General features: G+C 43.3%; 1 protein-coding gene across 2 annotated transcripts in view; it reads left to right on the top strand.

Moving 5' to 3' along the window:
* Positions 1–18,350, top strand: part of LOC132394653 (butyrophilin subfamily 3 member A3-like) — a 46,096-nt gene that overhangs the window by 14,180 nt on the left and 13,566 nt on the right. For both annotated transcript variants that reach the window (XM_059971012.1, XM_059971011.1), the window contains exons 3-6: positions 3,207–3,554; positions 8,009–8,293; positions 10,628–10,747; positions 15,772–15,804. In XM_059971012.1, the coding sequence (XP_059826995.1) occupies positions 3,207–3,554; positions 8,009–8,293; positions 10,628–10,747; positions 15,772–15,804 (786 nt within the window). The remainder of the gene's footprint in view (positions 1–3,206; positions 3,555–8,008; positions 8,294–10,627; positions 10,748–15,771; positions 15,805–18,350) is intronic.

The raw sequence follows: 18,350 nt of genomic DNA, 5'->3' as shown, positions 1-18,350 counted from the left end.
GACTCGGACCCCAAGATCCCTCTGATTCTCCACACTGCCAAGAGTCTTACAGTTAATACTATATTCTGCCTTCATATTTGACCTACCAAAATGAACCGCCTCACACTTATCTGGGTTGAACTCCATCTGCCACTTCTCAGCCCATTTTTGCATCCTATCAATGTCCTGCTGCAATCTCTGACAGCCCTCCACACTATTTACAACAACCCCAACCTTTGTGTCATCAGCAAATTTACTAACCCATCCTTCCACTTCCTCATCCAGGACATTTATAAAAATCATGAAGAGTAGGGGGTCCCAGAACAGACCCCTGAAGCACACAACTGGTCACTGACCTCCATGCAGAATATGACCTGTCTACAACCACTCTTTGCCTTCTGTGGGCAAGCTTCTGGATCCACAAAGCAATGTCCCCTTGGATCCCATGTATCCCTACTTTCTCAATAAGCCTTGCATGGGGTATCTTATCAAATGCCTTGCTGAAATCCATATACACTACATCTACTGCCCTACCTTCATCAATGTGTTTAGTGACATCCTCAAAAAATTCAGTCAGGCTCATAAGGCATGACCTGCTTTTGACAAAACCATGCTGACTATTCCTAATCATATTATACCTCCAAATGTTCATAAATCCTGCCTCTCAGGATCTTCTCCTTCAACTCACTGACCACTGAAGTAAGACTCACTGGTCTATAATTTCCTGAGCTATCCCTAATCCCTTTCTTGAAAAAGGGAAAAAAACATTTGTAACTCTCTAATCCTCCAGAACCTCTCCCATCCTCATTGATGATGCAAAGATAATAGCTCGAGTTTCACAATCTCCTCCCTTGCCTCTCAGAGCTGCCTGGGGTGTATCTCATCTGGTCCTGGAGACTTATCCAACCCGATGCTTTCCAAAAGTTCCAGCACATCCTCTTCCTTAATATCTACATGTTCAAGCATTTCAGTCCGCTGTAAGTCGTCCCTACAATTGCAAAGATCCTTTTCCATAGTGAAAACTGAAGCAAAATATTTATTAAGTACCTCTGTTATCTCTTCCAGTTCCTTACACACTTTTCCACTGTCATACTTTATTGGTCCTATTCTCTCATGTCTTATCCTCTTGCTCTTCACATACTTGTAGAATGTCTTGGGGTTTTCCTTAATCCTGCCCACCAAGGCCTTTCCATGGCCCCTTCTGGCTCGCCTAATTTCATCATTTTTAAGCTCCTTCCTGCTAGCCTTATAATCTTCTAGATCTCTATCATTACCTAGTTTTTTGATCTCTTCTTTTCTTCTTGACTAGATTTACAACAGCCTTTGTACACCATGGTTACCATCCTTTCCCTGTCTCATTGGAACGTTCCTATGCAGAACTCCTCGCAAATATCCCCTGAACATTTGCCACATTTCTTCCGTACATTTCCCCGAGAACATCTATTTCCAATTTATTCTTCCAAGTCCCTGCCTGATAGCCTCATATTACCCCTTACTCCAATTAATGCTTTATTTCCCCTTACTCCAATGAAACATTTAGTTCTTGCAAGGTTATTACTAATGCCCCCACAATCTCTTCAGCCACAACTTTCAGAACCATCTGAGCAGATGACTTGTCTACCTCCAGACCTTAAAGTTTCCTGAGTATCTTCTGTAGTTCTGGTAACTTACTACACTTCATCATCCCACCACCTGGAACTTACATGAACCTGCTAGTGTCTTCCACAGAGAAGACTGACTCAAAATATTTATTCAGTTTCTCCACCATTTCATTGTCCCCAATTACTCCCTCCCCAGCATTGATTTCCTGTATTCCAGTATCTGCTCTCCCCTCTCTTTTATACTTTATGTATCTAAAGAAACTCATAGTATTATAGGACTCACATGATAAACAGAGGGCTGTGGGTAACCCTAGGTAATTTCTAAGGTAAGGACATGTTCAGCACAGCTTTGTGGGCTGAAAGGCCTGTATTGTGCTGGAGTTTTTCTGTGTTTCTATAAATGCAGATTTTTTCTGTCTGGGGTGTCTAAACCCACGGGTCAGTTTAAAGGAAAGTTGATTCTTGGCAAAGGCAAAAAGAATTATTTTCCTCTCTCTGGAAATATTCTGGTAGAATATTTATGCCATAGGTTCAGCCAGGACCTTATAGAATGATAGAGCAGATATGAGGGGCCAAATGGCCTACTACTACCACTTCCTACATTATTATGTGTGTAACACACACAAAATGCTGGAGGAACTCAGCAGGCCAGGGTCTCGGTCCAAAACGGCAACTGTACACTTTTCAGTCGATGGTACCTGGCCTGCTGAGTTCCTCCAGCATTTTGTATGTGTTGCTTGGACTTCCAGCATCTGCAGATTTTATCTTGTTAGTTTTTACATGGGTACTGCAATTTGTCTTACTGTTCCCATTCCGACGTGCCTGTCCGTGGCTTCCTCTACTGTCACAGTGCGGCCACTCACAGGTTGGATTAGCAACACCTCATATTCCACCTGGGTAGCCTCCAGCCCGATGGTATGAACATTGATTTCTCCAATGACTGGTAAGTTCTCCCCACTCCACTTTCTCCCTTTCCCATTCCCCATTCTGACTCCCTTCATTCCCCTTCTTCTTACATGCTCATAACCCTCGATACCTTGCTCTTTCTCCTGTCCTTTCTCCCATGGTCCACTGTCCTCTCCTCTCAGATTCATCCTTCTTCAGCCTTTACCTCTTACATGTATTTTCTCCCAGCATCTTGCTTCATCCCCTCTCACCCGGCCACCTAATCTCACCCATCACCTGCTTACCAGAACCCTTTCCCCTCACCCCACCTACTCATTCTGGCTTTTTCGCCCTTCCTTTCCATTCCTGATGAAATGTCTCAGTACAAGATGTTAACTGCTTATGCCCCTCCATAGATGCTGCCTGACCTGCTGAGTTCCTCCAAAATGGTATGCATGTTGCTCATGATTTCGAATATCTGCAGAACTTCATGTTTATAGTTGCTTTCCTCCTTTGTCTCTCAGATAGGTAGAGAAATATTTACCAGACAAGCTTGTAGAATCTTTCAGGTTAAATTTGACGCATTTAAAGTATAAATATTTACCAGCTTGAGCCCAGAATCATTTTGAGCAAAGGTATATTTTAGTTTTCCCCCAAATTAAAGATAATTATAATTAATTAATAATATGTTATCCAGTATAAGATATTTGCTGAAATTGGTCTTTCTTTTATATGTAACAGGTAAATTCCAAGTTATTGGCCCAGAGCGTCCTGTCATAGCCATCGTGGGTGAAGATGTGAGGATGGACTGTAAAGTTGTGCCAACCGAATCGAGTAGCAACATGGCACTTCAGTGGCTTAAAACAGACCTCCACTCTGCGGTTCACGAGTTCCGAAATGAAAGAGATGCAATTGCTAATCAAGATCCTGCTTACAGAGGAAGGACTGAGCTGTTCAAAGACCAAATAGATAAAGGAAATGTGTCCCTTCGAATAAAGAACATCCGAGTAGCCGACGAAGGGACATACATCTGCTCAGTTGATAATGGAATTGATTTTGAAGAAACTTCTATTGTCTTGCAAGTTGCAGGTTAGTGGGCATGTCTAAAAAGTGAAAACTCATCTGTACAGAAGCAATGAAAAACTTACTTGCATCACAACATCACAGACACACAGCATCACGTAAGCAGCATTTGTCAGTAACACACCAATTGGACAAAAATTATCCAAAACTTTTACAAGAAGAATACAGTTAGGTCAAAATAAATCTCCATTTTACTGTAAGGTGATCAAAGTGTTCACCGTATTGTAAAACTGTGGGATTTGGGTTGTACCTGTAGGTTGGTGAGAGCAGTGTGGTAGCATAGTGGTTAGTGTAACGCGATGATCAGATCCTGGTTCAAAGGTTCAATGTCCGTTGCTGTCTGAAATGAGTTTATACGTTCTCTCTGTGACCGTGTGGGTTTCCACCCACGTTCCAAAGGAGCGCAGGTTAGTGTTAGTGAATTGTGGGCATACTATGTGCCACAACAGTACACTCACTATGTGGGCTGCAAATCATAATCGTCACACTATTTGAATCGAGAGAACACATTTCACTGCATGTTTCAATGCAAATTTGGCAAAGAAAGCTAATCTTTTTTTGTAAATCTGATCTTCTTTCAAGAGCTGAACAGTTGGAAGGAAGTAGTTGTTCTTGAACCTCGTGGTGTGGACTTCAGGGTTTGGAAGCTGTGAGAAGATGGCTTCTTGTGTTTTGTACCAGGAGGATGGTGTGAATTTCTGGTGCAGACACTATTGAGTGAGGGGAGAGACGTGCCGGTGATGGACTGAGCTGAGTGCAGTTCTCTCTGCAGCCGCACGTGCTCCCATGCATTCCGATTACTGTAGCAGACTAAGGCTGATCCCAAAACAACACAAGCTTGGTTGTGGGGTTGCACATTGTGCCACGGTCTGGTTAAAATAAAATAATCATTGTATGGGTAAACTAATGTATGTTGAAATTTACTCTTCATTCTCTGTTATAATATTTATACATCAGTATTCATTATATTGATGTAGTCAGAAGATTCAGAAAGTCTGAAGAAACCAACTGTAGGGAACACACGAACAAGGACCTTCCCTGCAATCACGGAGAGACCACACATGAAGTGATGCCAACAATTTTATTTGTCTACTGAAGGACCAATCAGAATCAGGTTTATAATCACTGACATATGTCAAGAATTTCAGGACTGAAGGTGTGAGATTTGAATGCATGTGGTATACAGGCCTGTACTGAACAGCTAAAGGAAAGAAGCTGCTCTTGAACCTAGTGGTGTGGCACCTCCAGCTTCTGCACCTTGCTACAGAGAATGGAGTTCAGAAGAATGAGGGGGAGGATCTCATTGAAGTGTATTGAATATTGAAAGGCCTAGAGAGAGTGGGTGTGGAAAGGATATTTTCTGTGGTGGAGAAGTCTGTGACCAGAGGGCACAGCCTCAGAATTGAGGGGTGTCCACTTGGAACAGAGATGAGGAAAAATTTCTTTTGCCAGAGGGTAGTAAATTTGTGAGATTCATTGCCACGACGACTGTGCAGCCCAAGTCACTGGGTATATTTAAGGTGGATATTGATAATCACCAACATTATGTGCTGTGTTATATAACGTAGGCCAGAAATAATGAACCACTGCAAATCACAAGATACCGTGATGGTGATAGGGGATATGAATGGTAAAGCTGGACACAAGGAGATATTGTCAGCGCATATGGTTTGGGAAGCAGGAATGATGAAGGTGGGAGACTCATGGACTGGTGTTGTGTGAATGATCAGATAATAAACACGTGGCTCAAGCAGCACGTTAGAAGATTGTGGACTTGGAGAAGCCCAGAAGATCTGCAGTCAAATAGACTACATCACAATCAGGAAGTGTTTCTTGAATGCCTTGCAACAGTCCAAGGCATATCCAAGAGTTTACTGTGAGAGAGACCATGCTCCAGTGATATACCAGCATGAAAGTTCAATTATTCTGCGAGACCTAAGTAACTGAACAAGGTGGGGGAATAATATTAGATGCTGAAAGAAGCAAAAACCTTGTGGGATAGTGGGCATTATCAGATGTTGATAGATTCTTGATTATTCAGGATGTCAAAGGTTACGGGGAGAAGCCGGGAGAATAGGGTTGAGAGGTATAATTTCACCTTGGTAGAATGGTAGAGCAGACTCAGTGGGGGGAATGGCCTAATTCTGCTTTTATGGTCTTATTGAAATTTGTTGTTATGTAGCTGCAGAACAGTGCAATACATGAAAAATATTTGCAGTTACATTAAGAAATATAAAAATAAGCAGTGCAAAAGGAGAGTAAAAATAATGTCATGTTCATGGTTTCATGGACCAGTCAGAAATCTGAAGATGGAGGGGAAGAAGCTATTCCTAAAATATGGCGTACATGTCTTCAGGCTCCTGTACCTCCTCTCTGATGGTAGTAATCAGAAGTGGCCATGCCCTGAATGGTGAGTGTCTTCTCACGGTTGATGCTGCCTTCCTGAAGATGTCCTCGATGGTCGGGAGGCTAGTGCCCATAATGGAGCTGGCTGAGTCTGCAGCCTTCTTTTCCAGTTCTGTGCACCGGAGCTTCCAAACCAGGCAGTGATGCAACCAGTCAGAATGCTCTCCACAGTACATCTGTGAAAACGTGCTGGAATCTTTGGTGACACACCAAATCTCATCGAGCTCCTGATGAAGTACAGCTGCTGGTGTGTCCTCCATGACTGCGTCAATGTGTAGATCTTCAGAGATTTTGCACTTGCCTTCATTGTTGCTGGCAAGAAGATTCACTGGGTTGATACCCATAACGAGAGGGTTAACCTGAGAGAAATATTTGAGTGGCATGAAGCAACACTCTTTGGAGTTTAGACCATTGAGAGGTTAGCAAACTGAAAAAAGTAAGTTTCTTTTGGAGTCAGTGGTTGTTTCTACAGGTGGGGATCCTTGGAAAGGTGCAGATTGTCAGAAAAAAGGGGTTGACCATTTAAGATTGAGATGAGGAGCAATTTCTTCTCTCAAACATAAGTGAATCTTTGTAGTTCCTCACTCACCCAGAGAACTCTGGATATTCTCAGTGGCACAGATACAGTATCTTTGCTGGCATGAAGACCCAAAGGAGATGAGGATGAGGATGGGACAAGCAAATGAAAATTTATCAATCTCGGTCTATCCTCATCTGTTTTCAGATATTGGATCAGCATTGGATTTTAAGTTTAATTTGTAATATATTTATTCTTTAGTATTTATTCAGAAGCATTTATTGATGTGAAATTCAGCAAAGCTGAGGATAGGGCTTTTTCATTAGTTGTCAGATTTCAGAGGAATTTGTCAATAATGTTATTCCTGTTACACCCTAATACTTTCTTGAAAAGAATCATTGCTCAGCTGCATAGGTTGTTTCTGGGAGCAAGGACAGCCTTTTGGGTCCAAACCTGGTAAATCAGGGCAATGAGAAATCAAACCAGAGAGAATGGGAGTGGATCTAAAATGACAACCTTGGGACAAACTTTTCTCATGTTTTAGAACATACAACATTACAACACACTAAAGCTCTTTGACCCACTATATTGTGATAACCCTTTAACCTTCTTTACGACTACTCTAACCCTTCCCTCTCAAGTAGCCCTCCATTTTTCTAATATCTACATGTCTGTCTGATAGTCTCTTAGGTGACCCAAACATATCTGTCTCAACCCCCATCCTAGCAGAGCATTCTACACATCCACTATCTTAAAAAAAAAACTGCCTCTGAGGATATCTCTCCTATACTTTCCTGCTACTTAAAGTTAGGCCCTCTTATATCAGCCAACTTAATATTCATTCGGAAACATTCAATAGGCTTGAAAGTTGGCAAAGCTGGGAGATTTTATTGGTAGTTCTGCGTCAGGTTCACCCTAATACGTTGTTGAAGGTACATGCACGACACAGAAAATCATTACTGAGCTCCACAGACCGTTTTAAAGTTCAAAGTAAATTTATTACCAAACTACATATATGCCATCCTGAGATTCATCTTCTTGTGGAAATTCACAATGAGTAGAAAGAAACCTGCACACAACCGAGACAATCAACGTGCAAAAGACAACACAATACACAAATAATAAAATAAGTAAAAACAAACAAAACAATAATAAATAAATATGTAAGCAATAAATGAGATGAAGAGTCCTTGAAAGAGAATCCATTGGTTGTGGGAGCAGTTCAGTGTTGGGGTGAGTGAAGTTAGCCCTTCTGGTTCAAGAGCCTACTGTTTGAGGGGTAATTAATGTTCCTGAACTTGGTGGTGTAGATCCTGAGGCTCCTGTGCCTCCTTCCTGATGGCAGCAATGAGAAGAGACAGACAAAGAAGAATAGTTTTGGGTTCAAACTTGGCAAACTGGGGCAGTGAGAAAGCACAGCAGAGAGTGCACAGAGCGGATCTGAACTGACAACCTCGTGCTGAACGTTTCTCAAGTTTTACACAAAGAGCAATTCATCACAAATATTATTTCTAAATTTGTTTGTTGATTCTTGCAGCTTTGGGATACGAGCACTGGATCAACATTGGAGGATATAGAAAAAATGAAATTCAACTTGTCTGTGAATCTAATGGATGGTATCCTAAACCACTAATACAATGGATTAGTGGTGATAAAAAGAATTTGACTTCAAAGTCTGAAATAAATTACAACCAGGATTCCAAAGGCCTGATAAATGCCAAGAGCAAGATTTTTGTCTCAAAAGATTCAACCAACAGGTCCAGGTGTATCTTAGAGAATCAAGTACTGAAGAAAGGACAAGAAGCAACTATCGAGATAGCAGGTTTGTAAACTACCAAATGTAGTTATTCACAATTGATTTGTATAGCTAATAAATTGAACGACGAGAGACAACAAAGTAACTGCACTGCCAAGATAATCTCACTCTACAAACAATCTTGATGGTTTTGTCTCATGCCTAATGAGGATAGGTTGAGTGAAATAGGGCTTTCCTGTTTGGAGTGAAGGAGGATAAGAGGTGACTTGATAGAGGGCTGAAGGGCCTGTACCGTGATATAATGTTCCACGTTCTGTCTTCCACAGTAGGTTGGTCCTGGATATCAGCTCAGAGCTGAAATGTGGTGTGGTGGGATTTCTTGATTTGGATCCCTCCAGATTATTGAAGAGGGATTGTTCACACATGGACAGTGGCCAGTTGTGTCTTTTATAATGTTTCCTGTGCCCATTCCAGACCGAGCAGGAATAATCCCGGGGTGATGAGTCCTTGAAGCAATTGTATGAATATTTTTAACAAGCTGTTCCCCATTTGGAGCAACGAACACGGAACATGCAACATAGAGCAGAACAGCACAGTAAGGCCCTTCAGCCCACATTGCTGTGCTGACCATTTCACTCTGTGACTAATCTAACTCTTCCCTCCCACATATCCCTCGATTTATGTTTCTTTAGAAACTACTCCTTTGTTTGATCGTCATAAACTCTTACTCCTTGGTCTAACTACACCACTGTGCAGCTGGGCATTGGACTTCCAAACCAACAGACCTTGGATAGTCAGGATGCTTAACAGCAACTCCCTCCCTCCCCATCATCCTCAAGAGGGGTAGCCCCCAGCACTGTGCACTGAGCCCATCACTGTACACTCTGCTCACACACAACTGCCCAACCAAACACCTGAACATTCACATTGAGCACCCAGGAACCCACCCCTCCAGGCCCCACTGCTTTAATACCGTGTCACCGCCTGTATGACACTCCTATGGCTAGCATCATTTTATGGACATACAGTCTGTCTTTGCAAATAAGCTATATTATAACCATATAAAAATTACAGCTTGGAAACAGGCCATCTCGGCCCTTCTCGTCCGTGCCAAATGCTTACTCTCACCTAGTCCCACTGCCTCGCACTCAGCCCATAACCCTCCATTCCATTCCTGTCCATATACCTATCCAATTTTTTTTTATTGCCAAAATTGCCTCTTCCACTTCTACTGGAAGCTCGTTCCACACAGCTACCACTCTCGGTGTAAATAAGTTCCCCCTCGTGTTACCCCTAAACTTTTGCCCCTTAACAGTAAGCTCATTTCCTCTTGTTTGAATCTCCCCTACTCTCAATGGAAAAAGCCTTTTAAATACCTCTATCAAGTCCCCCCTCAACCTTCTATGCTCCAAAGAATAAAGACCTAATTTGTTCAATCTTTCTATGTAACTTAGATGCTGAAACCCGGGTAACATTCTAGTAAAACTCCTCGGTAGTCTCCCTATTTTGTTGAAATCTTTCCTATAATTTGGTGACCAGAACTGTACACAATACTCCAAATTTGCCTTCAACAATGCCTTGTACAATTTTAACATTACATCCCAACTCCTATACTCAATGCTCTGATTTATAAAGGCCATTGTACCAAAAGTTTTCTTCACCACCCTATCCACATGAGATTCCACCTTCAGGAAACTATGCACTATTATTCCTAGATCACTCTGCTCTACTGCAGAGGCCCTTCTGCCCAACTGGTGCATGCCAACCAAGATGTCAATCTATGCTGGTTCCATTTGCCCATGTTTGCCCTTTAAATCCACCCAGTCCATAACAAACTGATATTCTGCATAGTTCCATCAACCTACACCTAGACCATAGCTCTCTAAATGCTGTTCATCTGTGTATTTCTTAAAACTTCTCTCAAATGTTGAAATCAAACCCACATTCGCTGCTTCTGCTGGCAGCTCACACCATCCTATGAGCTCCTTCTTAAGTTTCCCAAAAATATTTCACCTTTCACCCTTAATCCAGGACCTTTAGTTCTAGTCTCACCCAACTTCAGTGGAAAAAGCCAGCTTCTGTTTGTCCTATCTATACCCCTCATAACTGTGTATATCTTCATCAAATTTCCTCTTTATTTTCCTGTGTTCAAGGGCACAAAGTCCTAATCTCGTTAACATTTCAGTATAACTCAGGACCTCACTTTCTGGTAGCATCTTTGTAAACTTTCTCTGCACCCGTGCAATTTTATTTATATCTTCCCTTGTGGCTTTAGGAATATAGGGCACTTCCCAAAGCAGCCGTGCACTTTCAGCCTTATTTTTCTTAAATAGAAAATGAATGATATCTGTGGGTTATTTTCAAGGCGATGTTGTCTAATCATTGGCTTTTGCTTTTCAGATGTTTTCTTCCCAGTTGTCTCGGGCTGGCTGGTGTTTTTGTGTCTGCTCCTCTGTCTTCTGTTGATAGCTCTTGGTCTTGGCATTTTCTGGACCTTAAGAAGACGTAAATACATGAAAGGTATGGTCTTGGTCTCACGCAGCCATTGGGCAACACCGAGTCACAATTTAACGCATGTTACCAATGAAATTAAACACACCCAGTGGCTACTTTATTTGGTACAGGAGTGGAACCCGGTGTGGTCTTCTGCTGCTGCAGCCCATCTGTTTCAAGGTTCGATGTGTCATGTGCTCAGAAGTGCTCGTCTGCACACCACTGTTGTTTCGCTTGGTTATCTGAATTACAGTCAGCTTGAACAACTCTGGCCACTCTCCTCGGATCTTTCTCAATAACAAGCCTTTATTAGTTATTTGCATTAATGAGCAGGTGGACCGAATAAAGTGGCCACATTGTGTAGCTTGAAATAAGTAAGGGAAGTGGCATGTGTGCAGAAAAAGTCTGACACTCTTTTGGATCTTTGCAAACCATGAAATCCGGATATTTTGGGTTGAGGTTGGTTGATGTGGGGGTGGGGTTCCTGTGGGAGAGGATTCAGAGAGGCCCATGTAACAATTGGCTTCGAAGTGGTTAGGTGTCTGCAGGCCCAAATCCATGTGGGCTGGATGCTTGTCCTGGGGTTGAAGGACGGTGAATGTGACTGTGGGAGGAAGGAGTGCAGCTCTCTTTGCTGTTTGCTTTGTTGCTTTTTGTGTTCTGTTGTTCTGCTGAACATTGTCTGATATGTTGGAGATGGAATGTGTGGTAACACGTGCGGGCTGCCCCCATCACATCCTTGGGTTGTGTTGGTTGTTAACACAAATGATGCATTTTGCTGTATGTTTTGAAGTAAACATGATGGATGCCACGGTAATGCAGCATGGCACTATTAAAGCCCTTTATTAAGTTTCTTCCACGATGCCCTCAAGTTTACCTAATCCCTTTCCGACACCTCCCTCCCCTTTCTCAATCTCTCTGCCTCTATGTCTGGAGACAGTTTATCTACTGATGTCTGTTATAAATTCTCTGATTCCCACTGCTACCTGGACTATACCTATTCCCACCCTGTTACTTGTAAAAATGCCATCCCGTTCTCTCAATTCCTCCATCTCCTCTGCAACTGCTCTCAGAATGAGGCTGTTCATTCCAGAACTAAGGATATGTCCTCCTTTTTCAAAGAAAGGGGTTCCCCTCCTCCGCCGTTAACACTCCTCTCAACCATATCTATTCCATCTCATACATATCTGCTCTCACCCCATCCTTCTGCCACCCCACCAGGGATTGGGTTCCTCTTGACTTCACCTACCACTCCACCAGCCTCCACGTCCAGCAGCTAATTATCCACGACTTCTGCCATCTCCAGTGGGATCCCACCACCAAGCACATCTTTCCCTCCCCACTGCTCTCCCTCCTGGCACCTCCTTGCAAGCAGAACAATTGTTACACCTGCCCCTACACCTCCTCCCTCACTACCATTCAGGACCCCAAACAGTCCTTCCAGGTGAGGCCACACTTCACCCGTGAGTCTGTTGGGTTTATCTACTGTATCCGGTGCTCCCGGTGTGGCCTCCTGTATATCGGTTCGACCGGACGTAGATTAAGAGACAACTTCGCCAAGCACTTACGCTCCATCCACCAGAAAAAGCAGGGCTCCCAATGGCCACCCGTTTTAATTCCACTTCCCATTCCCATTCCAACATGTCAGCCCATGGCCTCCTCTACTGCACAACAAAGCCACCCATGTTGGACGAGCAACATCTTATATTCCGACTGGGTAGCCTCTAACCTGATGGCATGAACATTGATTTCTTAAACTTGCATTCACACCTCCAACCCTCCTTCATCATTCCCCATTCCCATTTCCCTCTCCCTCCTTACCTTCCCATCACCTCCCTCTGGTGTTCCTCACACTTCATCATTCCCCATTCCCATTTCCCTCTCCCTCCTTACCTGCCCATCACCTCCCTCTGGTGTTCCTCACACTTCATCATTCCCCATTCCCATTTCCCTCTCTCTCCTTACCTTCCCATCACCTCCCTCTGGTGTTCCTCACACTTCATCATTCCCCATTCCCATTTCCCTCTCCCTCCTTACCTGCCCATCACCCCCCTGGTGTTCCTCGCACTTCATCATTCCCCATTCCCATTTCCCTCTCCTTCCTTACCTGCCCATCACCTCCCTCTGGTGTTCCTCACACTTCATCATTCCCCATTCCCATTTCCCTCTCCCTCCTTACCTGCCCATCACCTCCCTCTGGTGTTCCTCACACTTCATCATTCCCCATTCCCATTTCCCTCTCCTTCCTTACCTGCCCATCATCTCCCTCTGGTGTTCCTCACACTTCATCATTCCCCATTCCCATTTCCCTCTCCCTCCTTACCTGCCCATCACCCCCCTGGTGTTCCTCGCACTTCATCATTCCCCATTCCCATTTCCCTCTCCTTCCTTACCTGCCCATCACCTCCCTCTGGTGTTCCTCACACTTCATCATTTCCCATTCCCATTTCCCTCTCCCTCCTTACCTGCCCATCACCTCCTCGCACTTCACTTTCTTCCATGCCTTCTGCCCTCTCCTATCAGATTCTGCCTTCTCCAACCCTTCATCTGTTTCATCAATCAACTTCCCAGCTCTTTGCCTCACCCGCCTCTTCTCCCGGTTTCACCTGTCACCTACTACCTTGTATTTCTTCCTCCCCTCTCTCTGACTTCTCATCTTTTTTCTCCAGTCCTGATACGACTCTCAGCCTGAAACATCGACTGTTTCCTTTTTTCCTTTGATGCTGTCTGGCCTGCTGAGCTCCCCCAGCATTTTGTGTGTTGCGGACACGTTTCACTGTCTGTTTCGACATAATGAGATAAATAAATCTGAATCGAAATCCATTCTGTTTCTGAAGTGGACTAGCAAGCTGCTCGGCTGTGCTACATCCAGTGTTAAAGCAAAAGAACGATATAAGCAGATACTCCACCTGATATCAACCCACGCGCTGAATTCTGACATCGTCAGTTCCAGTCCAGTTGTCCTTGCAAAGGTCTCCCAGAGGGCATTTGAGGGCAGTTGTTTGTATTTTCTATTGGCCACTTAAAGCAAATTTAGGCCACATAGCCCTTCTACCAAGCCATCATGTCTAATTTATTATCCCTCTCAACCACGTTCTCCTGCCTTCTCTCTGTACCCTTTGATGCCCTGACTAATCAAGAATCTATCAACCTGTCCTGTAAATATACCCAATGACAGTCTCCACAGCCATTGGTGGCAATGAATTCCACAGAGACACTACTCCCAGTTAAAGAAATTCCTCCTCATCTCTGTTGTAAGGAACATCCTTCTATTTTGAGGCTGTCCTCTCATTCTAGTCTCCACCACTATTGGAAACATCCGGTCTATCTAGCAATACTCAATAGCTTTCAATAAGAGCCCGCCTCATTCTTCAAAACACCAGTCAGTACAGGCCCAGAGCCATCAAACTATCCCCACACATTAACCCTTTCATTCCTGGAATCACTCGTGAAAATCCTCTTGACCCTCTTCAATGCCAACACATCTTTTCTTAGAAAAGCAGCTCAAAGCTGCTCTCAGTATTCCCGGGTTGGTGTGAGCAATGCTGTGTAAAACCTCAGCATTACATCCTCGACTTTGTATTCTAGTGCATGCCATTGGAGGGTTGGGGTACAGTTCCTGCCACTCTCTGTACATTCTCCCTGTGAAATACAGTATTCTGATTTTTTTCCCACATTCCAAACATGAGCTGTTAGGGTCAGGATGAGTGAGTTCTAGTCGTGCTGTGTTAGCACGGCATCACTTGCGGGCTGCCCCCAGCTTTTCACAGACTGTATTGGTCATTGATATAGACAATGTATCTCACTGTGTGTTTTAGTGTACAGGTGATAAACAAAGCTAATCTGTTATACTGACCAAGGCAGCCCTTGTAGGCAATATTCTGGAGTTGACTGCTGTTGTCCTTAGGTACTTACTGTCCTGCTAGCAGAACTGCCCCAACAATGAGACCAATACTTATGGGAGCAGGTAGTACTGGAGTCCGAGCATTGACTACTGATCCTGTAATATCCAGTAGCATTGGGTTCAATGTGGACATGGACATCACCTGCCAACTACCCATCAGTGACCTTCTCAGCCAATGGAACTACGCTGCTCAATGTTCAATATGTATGGAAGAAGCACTGAAAATAGTAATTGTACAAAACAAACCCTGGGTAGAGGGCCTCTCCCTTCAGGAATCACTTGGCAGCATGGTCACTGATCAAAGTGGTCAAGGCACGAAGGACCAGGATGCCATATTAGGACGGTAGTGATTAGCGCAATGCTGTTACAGCTCGGGGCATCGGAGTCCAGTCCGGTGTGCTGTGTCCTCCCTGGGGAATGTGTGGGTTTCCTTTCGGTGCTGCATTACCCATTAGTAGATTGATTGGTCGTTGTAAATTATCCTGTGATTAGGCTCGGGTTAAATTGAGGATTGCTGGCAGCACTCCTCGAAGGGCAGGAAGAGCCTATTCTGTGCTGTATCTCTAAGTAAATAAAAATAAGTTTAAAAAAATTGGATCCGCAAGTGGAAATGTGCAAACAATCGTGAGGGGACGAACTTACTTGATTGGCAAGAATGACATCTCCTTATGGCAAATGGATCTGTCCCTGGCCACATTACAAAACTGACCAGGTGTGGTGTTTCTGGATATAAGGTGACACCTTCACACTGGAAACTCTGCCCACTGTCCCCAAAGCCTGTAGATCAAGTTAATGCTCAGTGTTGCCAGACGGTGCCTGGTCCTGTGAACTAAAGGCTAACAGGAGTAGAGCTCGTTAATCTAATTTGTGTTCCTCCCCGGATTCCCGCCATCCCAAAAGTCAGTTGTCAGCCAATAGGATTCACTCCATGGGATATCAAATAATGACTGATAGCTTTGGATACAGCAACAGTTATGGACCTGACATTCCTTCTGTAGTACTGGAGTTTGCATTCGCTGGTGCAATTACTCGTTCAGTTTTGAAATGCAGAATTCACTCTATTCATTCATAATTATATGCAAAAATAGATGTTAATGAGAGATGCTGGTGTTTATATTAACTACAATTCCCTTGTTGAATTTTCTAGGTCTAGAAGATGACGAATCCGTCAAACAGTATGGTGAGTGTATAATAACCGAAATAAATGCGCTATAACAATGAATAAACTCCCAGCTCTTGTAGATGTGCCTTGTAAAGAGACCATAAGGTATAGTAAGACATTAGGCCATTCAGGCCATCGAGTCTGCTGCACCATTCCATCTTGGCTATTTTATTATCCTTCTCAACCCCATTCTCCTGCCTTCTCCCTCTATCCTGGCTAAAGGAATTCCTCCTCATCTCTGTTCTAAAGGGACGTCCTTAATTTTTTTGAGGCTGTGCCCTCCAAAAAATAGACTCCTCCACTATTGGACACATCTGGTCTACCTCAGCCTTGCAATATTGACAGGTTTCAGTAAGGCACCAGCGGCTGAAGCTGCAGTACAGGGTTGTTAAATGATGTACTGAAAATTGACAAAGCATTTAGACCATAAGATATAGGAGAAGAATTAGGCTATTTGGCCCATCAAGTCTGCTCCACCATTTCATCATGGCTGATCCATTTTCCCTCTCAGCCCAAATCTCCTGTCTTCTCCCTGTATTCTCTCATGCCCTGACTAATCTGGAATCTAACAACCTCTGTCTTAAATATTCTCAGTGACTTGGCCTCCTCAGCCACTTGTGGCAATGAATTCCACAGATTCACCACTCTCTGGCTAAAGAAATTTCTCCTCATCTCTGTTCTAAATGGATATCCCTCTATTCTGAGGCTGTGTCCTCTGGTCTTTAGGCTCCCCATCATAGGAAACATCCTCACCACATCCACTCTGTCCAGGCCTTTCAAAATTCGATAGGTTTCAATAAGGTCTTTCCTCATTTTTCTGAATTCCAGTGAGTAGAGGCCCAGAGCCATCAAATGTTTCTCATATGACAAGCCTTTCCGATCCGGAATCATTTTTGTGAACCTGTTTGAACCCTTTCCAATGGCAGCACATCATCTCTTAGTTATGAGGCTCAAAAGTGCTCACAATACTCCAAATGTGGCCTCACCTACTGATTCTTGAAAGAGCATTATATGTGCCTTCACAATATCTTCAGCCACCCCTTTCAGAACCCTGGGATGTGTACCATCGGTTTAAGCGACTTATCTACCTTCAGTTTCCCAAGAACCTTCTGCCCAGTAATGGCAACTTCACACACTTCTGTTCCCCGACTTTCTGGAACTTCTGGCACACTGCTGGTGTCTTCCACAGAGAAGACTGATGCAAAATACTTCATCAGTTCATCCACAATTTCCTTGCCCCATTACTACCTCTCCAGCATCACTTTCCAGCGGTTCGATATCTACTTTTGCTTCTCTTTTACACTTTATCTGTCTGAAGTATCTTCTTCAATATTATCTGTTAGCTTACCTTCTTATTCTATTGTTTCCTTCTTTATGATTTTTTTAGTTGCCGCCTTTTGGTTTTTAAAAGTTTCCAAATCCTCTAACTTCCCACTAATTTTTGTTGTATTATGTGGCTTCCAATTACACATTGGTGATTATATAAAATTATAAGCAAGCATAGGAAAGGTAAATGACAAGAAAAATACCAGCTCTACACTCCAATCCCACACATGCAATGTCAACTCTTTACAGTAACAAAACATGACAAAGCCCTATTCTCCTACAACATCCAGCTAAAAAGCTTGGTGGTTAGCTAAAAGGTTTGCTGAAAAGCTAAAAAGTGGAGGGAGATTCGTAAGATTACTTAAACACACAGCCTCTGTTTGTAAAGGATAAGGAGATCTGTATCCCAGAATAATGCATTTCTCCATCACCTCAAATATAGCGGTGAGTCGTTTAGTTCTCTGATCATCTGAATTTGATTAGAACATAGAACCTGCGGTAGAACAGTACAGGCCATTCAGCCCACAATGTTGTGCCAACCATTTCCCTATTTCAAGATAAATACAACCCTTCTCTCCCACTTAACTCTCATTTTTTTCTTTCATCCATGTGCCTATCTCACAGTTTCTTTAATGCTTCCAATATGTCTGCCCCTACCAGCACACCTGGCAGTGCCGAGGTGTATGCCAAGGAAATTAAAGCTGTTCAAGCTCTCAACTCCAGATCCGTTTACGTCTATAGGGTTTACCCTGTCTCCATTCTTCAAGCAGTCCGCAACATTGAGGGAGAAGTTGTTTTCTTGATACCACTGTGTCAGGCTGATGACTTCTTCTCTGTAGGCTGCCTGATTATTATTTAATCCAACTCTGTAACATCAGTGTGGATCTGTAAGTACCAACCTTGGTTTCAAGATCTGTTTCCTTGTGAAATATTGCATGGGGAAAGGCTCTTTCCAACTGTACAAAGATGTGACATTCAATTTAATCACACAGCAAACACAAACTGTTTTTGCTTGAATTTACATAATATAAGTGACTTGCAACTTTTCAAAATGGGGAATAAAGGAAGAACAACCTGATGTTCATTTCCCATGCCTCCAGAGTCATAAAAAGAATCACAGAGTACTACAGCACAGATACAGCGGGACATTGATAGCGTCAGCTCAACAAGCTTTTTGAGGATGTGACTAAACACATTGATGAAGGAAAAACTGTAGATGTAGTGTATATGGATTTCAG

This window comes from Hypanus sabinus, chromosome 5, assembly GCF_030144855.1.
Source record: "Hypanus sabinus isolate sHypSab1 chromosome 5, sHypSab1.hap1, whole genome shotgun sequence".
Lineage (NCBI taxonomy): Eukaryota > Metazoa > Chordata > Chondrichthyes > Myliobatiformes > Dasyatidae > Hypanus > Hypanus sabinus.
The sequence above is the reverse complement of the archived record's forward strand: the minus strand, read 5'-3'. Positions and strand labels throughout refer to the sequence as shown.